Genomic DNA, 9811 nt, shown 5'->3' on the forward strand with positions numbered 1-9811 from the left:
CTTTTCCTTAATCTTGTTGGCCATCTCTTGCTCTTCTTTAGCTACCTAAAACAAAGCAAGTCACATGTCTCACAAGAAATAATTTGCCACCAAAAAGAGAGGAATGGGTGCTCACATTTTAAATGTGCAAAACATAAAATCAGCATTGAAGTGATCTGAATCAGATTTAAACACATGCAATGTGTCCATTTTAAAGTGGAGATACTGTTTTGAGGAGCAGACATTCTCCAGACATCCCTTCTAACCTCAACAATACTGTGATTCTGTGAAATGTCGTAAGAGAAAAACAGCTATTCATTCACATGAGAGGCATTTGTGCCCCTAGCTCAAATCAGAAATGTTTTATGAGACATGCACTTACTGGAATATTGTACATTGCAAGAGTTCGGTATCTCTCCCAGATATCTAAATATTTCACTTCCACTTCGAAGGACAAGCTTTTGATCTTCGCAACTGCACCAAGGACAATTTTGAGATCTTCCAGGGAATCAGGAGGTCTCTCAAGATCCTCTGTTAATCTCTGTAAAAAGTAAAAACAATTTCCAGAAGCAACACTGACAAAGCAATTAGGCAGAATGATAATGACAAGTCAAACATGAGTAAATATCTTGCACATTCAATTTCAGTCCATATGATAAAGATAATAAAACCAAGCTGAAAACACTTACCTGCATCTCCTCCTGAAGACTGACGAGTTCCTGTCTTGCAGACTCATTAAGCAACTTTCCAACTGACGTTACCCAGCCTCTAGCATTCTCCTCCACTGTGCAGGCCAAAGGAGCCAGCTGAAGCCTGATGCATTGTTCATCTTTAATCATGGGCTGTTGAGTCACTTCTTGAGCTATCTTCAAATAGTACTGAAACTGTTCATCAAAGGTGACACAAGCAGGCTTTTCTGCAGCTAACTTCTCCATGGCTGCGTCTTTGTCCAATTTCCACAGCAGGTGGTACCTCTTCCATTGGTTTAAATACTTGCTGAGAGAAGACAGGAGTTTGCGGACATTCTGAGTGACGAGAACAGCCTGTTCAATTATCAGAGGGTTCTGGGAGACGTCAGTGTAAAAGCTGAAAGTGATAACTTCATCTTCCTCAATGTGCTGAGGAGGGCATTCAATACATGTACCATGCATCCATCGTACAAAGTGCTGGAGTTTTCAGACAGGGTTGAAAAACAGTTACTTTGTAGAGAGTAATTTTAGTCAATCATTCATAGATTCTTAGACTCATTTAGGCTGGAAAAGACCTTTAAGTTTATCGAATCCAAGACTAAGCCTAAGACTGCCAAGTCTACCATTAAATCATGTCCCTACGTGCCACATCTACTCAACCACTTCCCTGGGCAGCCTGTCCCAGTGCTTGACAACCCTTTCAGTGAAGAAATTCACCATTATTTAGGAGACTATGTAGGAAGTGGTGTGAATTGATTTCTCAAATCAATTGTTTTTCTGGCAGCAAGAAAAGAGATTACATTTCCCATAAACTTAACAGCTAATTTAATCCTAACAAAACCCTTCCATGCATTACTCAGTCTGCTTTTAAAATCTCTGCTGAGCAACAGTATAGCATGACAGAGAGAAATAGGTATTAGATAAAACAGGCTGGATGCAGCAGTGGAGCAGGACAGCAAATTTGAGCATAGAAGGGACACTTAATCTAAATTTAATCCTTTCAGGTGACACGTGGAATCATTTTTCCATCAGCACAAGGCAAGAATATTGCCACAATATTTGGCATCTTTTCTGGAAAGCAGTTCAATGTGAACATACTTACACAGGGAAATACTGCTACATCTTTGCCAGCAAACCAGATATTTCATCTGCTGTAAACATGCTGTCCCAGATGTGTCCTAGATGCCCTTCTCCCAACATTTTCTGATCTGTTTTTCTGCTGCTTATGAAGAGAGCTGTGGTATAGTGAAGGCTACTTATATTCCTTATTCCAACAGCTTGTAAGTACATCAGAAAGAAACATTAGATTCAGACTGCAGTGCAATCTGAGAAGTATTTCCTTCTGATGTATGCTGATTTATAGAACCAAATCATGTCCTTACAGTAGCAAAACTGCTGAAAAGTAATAAATAATGTTGCCTGAGTAAAAGTTGCACTTATTGCAATTTTTTTTCCTTTGTCATCAGTTTGTAAAATTAGGACAGTCTGTAAATTAGAACAATGTACTGGATGTTTTGATCTCTAGATAAAGCAGTATGAATCTTCCCTTTGACATTTATGCTTGCCCAAACATAAAGCAAGATTAATTCATTTGTTATAATCACAAGCAAACTCTGGCAACAAGTAAATCTTTATCAAAAATCACCTTAGTGACCTCAACACAGTCTCGGATACATTGTATGGTCATTCTGTCAATCTCCTTGGCATTAGGTTGCAAGCTTATCTCAGGAACAGATAAAATAGCTTCTGTTTGGAACAGTGGCATATTTGCAAGAACTGCTGCATTAAAAGCTTGCAAATTCCTGGGAAAGGAAAAAAAAATCATGTCAAAGACAGTAATAACCAAGAGCTGGCCCCAGTGGAAATGCCCAACAGAGACTGCAGTTATCAGGTATGTGCTTAGGTATGTAAGCAGAACTGCCTAAAGTCAGTTATCACTGATTTCAGCTGGAAACACTGATGTGTATCACAGCAAAATTGTCCCACTAATACTTACTTAATGCAAAAGCTTGACAAGCTAAAAGAAGCTATTGGAAGGAATGAATGAGGATACCTTGATGCAAAAGGACCCTGAGACTATGGTCAACTCTATTGCAAGAGCCCAGCTGAGAAAGCACAGTGAAGTCACCTGAGCATGGACCAGATTATAAAGACATGGATCATAAGAAGAAGAAATGGCTGCAAGCTTTGGGTTTCTCTGTACCTTGTTATCAGTTCTACATTCTTCACAGGGGAAAACAGTACAAATACAAATCTATCTCCAACTACAAACCACGGAGGTGTTCAAACAGGCTATCAGTATACATACTGATCAACACATGCAGAAAAACCTGAAGATGAAAGACTGAAAATCCATTATAGCAAACAACTGACTTACTTCACAATTAACTGTGTCAATGCCTGATAAATCCTGTTTTCCCAGTACGCATAATAGGAAGTCAAATTTGGAGATTTGCCACTGTTTGTGTTGGTGACTCGTCCTTCCACTTTTATTAGCAATTGTGGGATTGCAGAGTATTTTCTAACCATGTGTGCCACATCTTTTGCTCTTTCACACGTAACATACTCAAAAAACTCTCTTGCTTCTGCAAAAGATACAAAAAATAGCATTATTAAGTGCAAAAGACCTAAGAGACTTGCATGCAGGAATAACGAGCTGTGCTTGATTAGTGAACAGGAAATTGATCTTGTATACTGATAAAAAATATCTTCACTTATTAATGCTTCATTTATTAGTATTTCAGCCCTCTGATTTAAAATGGATTCAATTATTTAATAACAACCATTAGATGTGAAAGTAACCTTTGTAAGATTTACAAAGCATTGGAAGAAATGTGAACCATCACCCGCTCACTCAAGTGACAGGAAGACCTGGGGGACAATCACTTCACTGCAATTTCCATCTGAGGAAACAAGTTTGGTTCAGACAGCGCAGAGGGAGCTGACATTCAGTGCAGACTGCAGCTCTAAGACTACACTACTGCATGCAAGAAGGATAATGAAATCAAAGGAAAACTAGGGGGAAAGTGACCAAAAGCAAGGTAGACACAAGCCAAATTATCTTATTGTATACTCATCTTTACACTTCTCTCATTGACACATCAGCTTTAAGGCACTGAGGCTCTGCTTGTGCTTCCCCCGTTACACTATGAAATGCTACTGTAACTACTTTTGATAACACTTAAAAGGGTTTATCATAGCAACTAAAAACACAAATTAGCAGACAGAGAGAGATAAAACATCACAGAAACGGGAAATGAAAATAGAAAGACTTACCAGGAAGTTTATCACCATTTTTTGAAAGTGGAAACTTAAAGAGATTTGTTGATTCTATGAACAGAAGTCTGTTGCTTATGTCTTCAGAAATAATATGAATCTGATGGACAAGTGTTTCAAACGTCCTGATGGCTTGTGTACATCGGAAAATAAAGTCACCAATTCCTTGAAATAAATCACAACCTTTCTTTTAACAAATAATTCACCAGAACCTGATGTGTTTTTTTCTCTAAGAATGAACTGATGCTCTGCAGAAACTCTCATCTAATCCTTCATCTAGCTCCCTCACAGCTATTAGTTAAGAGTCTCTGTCCATTTCCACTCTGTCTTTTAAATATAATAGAAACATAAGAAATACTCCTGGAACCGAGTTTGCCTAACCTACTATTCTGACTCTGACCATGGCAATAGGATGTACCATTTAGGGATACATTGCTGTCAGAAAGCATAAAAAATAGACTGCAGAATTGAAGAGATTTTTAAACTGAAAATCAGTATCTACAGCCATTTAAAAACAGTATCTCCGTTACCTAAGGAGTTCCAATTGAGTCTACTGTGCCCTGATTTGAATACTTCCCAGAGTTTTTGAATATGGTCATCAAGAAGTTTGGTTTCTGCTTCATCCAGTGTTTCCATTAATCTGTGATACTGATCCAGCATGTTTCGTAATCTGTCTGCATACCTAAGGAGTGTAGCAACAACAACAAAACAAAAATGATGATTTTCTGGAAATACAGCTCTGAACTCAGATCAAAGAGTGGATCACTTCCATCATTCCCTCCAGACTTCCACATAAAGCAAAATCTGCAGAAATAATCACTGAATATATATTGATTATAAATGTAATTAATTTTCTATTGAAAACAAAAGGGAAAACTTCATATGGCTCCTACAGCAGCCAGACAAACCTCTCCTGCCCCAACTCAGAAGCAGCTTTTAAGACAACTTCACTTTGAAGCACAGAAGTGAACTCAATAGGTGAACTTTAAAATCCAGTCAGGGCTCTTATCAGCACACCTGTGTGCTACCTGCCTGCGAGAATTTGGACAAAAGTGACTTACTCAAGGCTGTACAAGAAGAAAGCAGCAGTGAATTTAAGTGCAAGCTGAAATCAAAATAACACTAACAATTCACTGCAAAACAGATTACTTTTCTTGATTTTCCTCCAATTTTAATAAGAGGTTAATTTGTATGACATAGTCCTAAACGGTAAAGGATGCAGACAGCGCCAGAGAAAAACTGACTGGTCATTAGAAATTTTACCCTTTAAAAAAGTCACTAAGACCTCTCATACTTCCAAATTTGATGACTCAGAGCCCATTCTGATTTGGAGTAAAATCACTTGAAACACTGCCATAAGCCTGTATGTGAGCAAATACTCTGTTACAGCCTTACCTAAGATATTTGTCTTCCTGTAATGCCACGTATCTTGCTGTTTCTGGGACTGGAAACCCTAGTTGTTCCATGTACTTTGTTTCAATGATAATCTCTTGGATTAAGGGAGAAAAATTCACTACGAAGTGGACACTTTTCTTTGCGACAGGCTCCTCTTTTACAGAGCTCTACAACACAAGAAAAAGCAGCAGAAAGTAAAGGAACACCAAACTGTTACAATGCAAGGAGAAGATTAGCTCTTGGAGACATATGCTAAGGTGGTATGTAAAAGTCAGCATAACTGACATTCAGAACTTGTGGAAATGCCTTCACATATCAATAGCAGCCTCAGCATTCTAGTTCCAGAAATAACACACAACTACCTCTTAAGTGAAAGCTTATTTCAAGAAACAAACCAAATCACCTGTTTACATACTGCTGCAAGCAGCTACAACAGAAATCCCAGTGAAAGTTCAGTCAAACTTTTAGTTAGAACAGGACTCTGCACGACCACTACCTACCTACCTCCCTCCATCTAACTAGCTTCAGTCCCAAGTTTTGTTGTAATGTCCCAAAGATGTTACACCAAAACCCCAAAATTAACAGTAATTACAGCACAGAAGAGCACATAGAGAAAGAATATCATCCATTTGCCAGGTCATTCATCCACTATGCCTTAAAAAGGACCACAAACAATTCTGAGCTCAGAACTTTTGAAGTTTTCCTTTCAAAAAATGTATTTAAAGCATTACTATTAGAAAAATCTCACTGACCATCAGACAGGTTTCAGTTCTCCCCTGCAGAGAAGTTTGTATACTATCTTCTTATATCTCACCTGCTCAGAAGTCTCTGGATTAACATTGGTTGCAGCCCCATCAATGCTGACAGTCAGCAGACAATTTTTCAGTAAGGGTGGGAGTACATGTTCTGTCCCATCTCTCCATTGACTGTATTTTTCGTATTCATACTTTTTCATCTTCTTGGCCACTTGAAGATATATTTGTTTTACCTAGAAAGGAAAAACTCACTTTAAAGACCATGAGAAATGTTCAAGTATCCTGTCTTAATATGGTGTCTCAATATGGTTTCTCTTTTTTATTAAATAAGAGGGCAAGTAATGCTTGTAATTAATGCTGGCAATGGAGAATTTAGGTTTTTGAATTCTGTCATTGATTCTGGCACTGTCTCTCTGGGAAACAGTGGGAAGGTCCCAACAGCTTTAATGTCTAACATGTCTTGCTGTGTGCAAAGACATTCTTGAAACTCCATCTCACTAAGAGCACTTGCATACCTTGAGAAGAAGGGTATGAAGAAAGGATTTCTTCCTTCATTAACTCTCAAAAAAACCAACATACCTCCTTCCCACGTTCACTAGCAAGCAACTCCTCTACTTCTTCAAATCGAGTAATAGTGTGTTTGATCCGATACAAAAGGGATCGGGACCAGTATATTGCTCCAGCCAGAGGAGGATGATTCTTGCACAAAGGTGGGTCCTTGAGGTTCTCAACGAAGATTTGGTTAATGCTTTCAACCTAGAAGAGAATAAAATATTGCAAAGAATCCTTTCTCCACTTGCTTGTCCATGGTCAGTATATACCCTGCACAAGCTCTGAAGCTAATTCCAGCAGCAGGATAAAAACAATTCCTTTTTTTTCTTTTCATGCATCTCTTGTTTTTATTAATTGTACTAGCGAGAATGTCTTCCTTTCTGTATCTTGTGGAACTGCTATTGTGGCAGTGTCTTCTCTAAGATTATATTTTATTAACTCCATGTTCTTTGAAATATCAAGAAAAATGGTATGACATGAAAAGCTTTCCAACATACAGGCTTCAACATGACAGAAATGATTTCTGCCTTCATGGTTATCTCTGATACCTTTTGGTCACACCATGAACTTGTCCATCACAAGAAAGCTGCAGGGTATGAAAGATGCGTTTCCTGAGGAAGGACTGCTGTGGAATTGCTGTGCACATGATAAGGGAATAGCCCCAAGCCTTGCTGCATTCACAGTACATGTAAATACCTTTTGGTTCCCATACACAGATATGCACATCCACTTCAGCAAATTAACCACACTGTTTCTCCAACAGGCTCCCAAAAGTGAAAGCAATTATGTTTATTTTGTAAAACTTCTCAGTCTTTCTGATAGTAAACGACACTACACAGGTATTTAGACATATGCACAGATTTCTCATTTTCACTAGGTAAAGGGTTTTGTGTATTATATAAGCAATCTTCAAATTAAATACCTCTTTACAGTATTGGTCCAAAATATCATTGAACTTCATCATCATCTGCTTACTGATGGCTTCACGAGAGCGGATGTGTTTCAAGTTTAACAGTATGTCAAATGCAGCTTCTGCTGATCGAAGGGTCTTAAAAGATTCATCAATAAAGTATTTGGTCTCTTCTTCAATAACCTAAACAAGAGGGCCAAGAAACCCCATTATGTAGAAATTCTTCTTGCAAAACCAAGGAAGGCAGGCAAAATGAAAATACTTGTCTATAATAGTGGTCATTACTATGTTTTGTCTTACAAATTACTAATAAACTGATGGCTTTCTGGTAAGCTGCAGAAAATGAATGTTTATTGGTGTGTCTGCTGGGCAGGTATATAAATCACAAAAAACATTGTAATTGTTTATACCCTGTGGGTATTATTAGTTGAGGGGTGAAGGACTGAATGAATACAGAAAAGAAGTTTTACTTCTTTGCAGGACATGACTGAGACATGTGAGCACATGAGTACAGGGAGGTCATATGGAGCCTCTGTTCATGCTGCAGCGATTCTGCCAATCAACAGAAGTGTGCTTCACCATTTTCAAGATAAAGTGAAATTATAAACAAAACGAGTTTGGAAACAGGACACCGACTTTAAAAGTTGGTCAAATTCCTCGAATTTTCATTTATGTATTTATTCATAGATACTTTTCTTTTGCAAACTTACATTCTCTTTAAGTGAAGATGCTGCTATACTAGAAGGACTGTGCAGATAGGAAGTAACGGGGAACCACAGTATATGGTACTTACTGTAACTTCTTCTCTAAAATCTTCCATAACTGATTTCCAGCCACTTGCACTTTTGATGCTAAAAGGGTCAAAAGACAGTTCTTCAATAGGCCTAGTTAGTTCGTTTACTCTCATCAGCAGATCATCAACATGGTTTGGATTCCCTGTGACAGCTTTCAGTTCAGGACCAAATATACTGTAAAACTCTTCAGTGACCTGTTAATTCACAAGAGGATACCAGAAAGCTTTACTTTAACGGTGGGGTTTTTTTCTGCCATTTTACACATTTTTCTGATATTATTTCCTTAAAATAAACCAAATCAGCTCAGAGAATGATCAACTCCTGCTGTGATTCACATTTCATAAAGACTTAAATTATCCTAAACATGGCAGGTCTTATGTTATCCTGCAATTGATGTACTGATTCATATAGGTCAAATTTTGTATTTTAGTATATTTGAATGATTATTTTATCTAAAATTATACCATTAAGCTAGCAACCCATCAAAACTGCAAATCTGTGAAACTCTTCTTACAGGCCTGTATGTTCATAACAGCAACGTACACAGCAGTATCTTTCCTCAACCAGTAGACTGAGAAGAGTTATTTTGTCTCAAGCATTAAGTGCAGCTTTGCTGGAATCAAAGGCTGGAATTAAGGCTCAGGCCTTAAACACAAAACTGAAGGCTGTTAACATTTCAACAACTACACTACAGAAGAATCTTCTCTACAGAGGAAGACATTGATTACACAACCCCTTTATTTATTGTCATATGACTACCTGCAAAATATCAATCAGATCTTGACAGACTGAAGCCATATAATCTGTTTTTCCAAATAAGCGTTTTTGGTCAAATTCCCAGTGTGGTTCTCTTCCTGTTGCTTCAATTTGGGCACGAACAGCAAAATAACATTTCCTCCACTGCTGAAGAGTGCTTTTGGCGTCTGCTATTTTCTTTTTCGCAGCAGCTGTATCTTCTCTATTAATCAAATCACAACAGTTAAGATACTATAGATAGAAAGACTATAGATAGAAAATTAGATCTCAACTAGATGAATATACCCTGGTTTAGCAACTTCTAATTATACAAGATCTAGGCAAAACTTGTAACTGTGAGGTCTTAATTTTCAATGTGACTGATTCTGAAAGGAGGTATTATTGCAGGACTGATTTTGATGAACTTCATGGCACTTTTTTACCACTATAAATCTACTGGGTTTACTGGCTTATCCCCCTTCGAAACAAAGGAGGACAAGCACCTATTTCTTCAGGGCTCATTCAGCAATTTATGAAAATTACAAAATAAATCGACTTTTGACCTTCTAATACAACTTCAGATAGTGAAAAACACTGAGACCTATTTGATGACCTACTGCACTTCATGTAAAACAAGCAAAGCTTTTAATAAATACCTCCTAGTCAAACAGGAATCCAGTACTTACTTAAACAGTGTGTGTAAATCCACAGCTTTGTACACTCTTT

General features: G+C 37.8%; 1 protein-coding gene across 1 annotated transcript in view; it reads right to left on the bottom strand.

Moving 5' to 3' along the window:
- Positions 1–9811, bottom strand: part of DNAH10 (dynein, axonemal, heavy chain 10) — a 52760-nt gene that overhangs the window by 38323 nt on the left and 4626 nt on the right. Inside the window, 14 exon segments of the mRNA XM_010009680.1 lie at positions 1–45; positions 362–520; positions 669–1145; positions 2314–2470; positions 3046–3253; positions 3945–4109; positions 4475–4626; positions 5340–5506; positions 6154–6327; positions 6674–6850; positions 7569–7739; positions 8350–8544; positions 9110–9308; positions 9772–9811. The exon segment at positions 1–45 is cut by the window's left edge and continues 102 nt beyond it; the exon segment at positions 9772–9811 is cut by the window's right edge and continues 10 nt beyond it. Coding sequence (XP_010007982.1) covers positions 1–45; positions 362–520; positions 669–1145; positions 2314–2470; positions 3046–3253; positions 3945–4109; positions 4475–4626; positions 5340–5506; positions 6154–6327; positions 6674–6850; positions 7569–7739; positions 8350–8544; positions 9110–9308; positions 9772–9811 — 2486 coding nt within the window.

The sequence above is a fragment of the Nestor notabilis genome, unplaced genomic scaffold, assembly GCF_000696875.1.
Source record: "Nestor notabilis isolate BGI_N333 unplaced genomic scaffold, ASM69687v1 scaffold30512, whole genome shotgun sequence".
NCBI lineage: Eukaryota > Metazoa > Chordata > Aves > Psittaciformes > Psittacidae > Nestor > Nestor notabilis.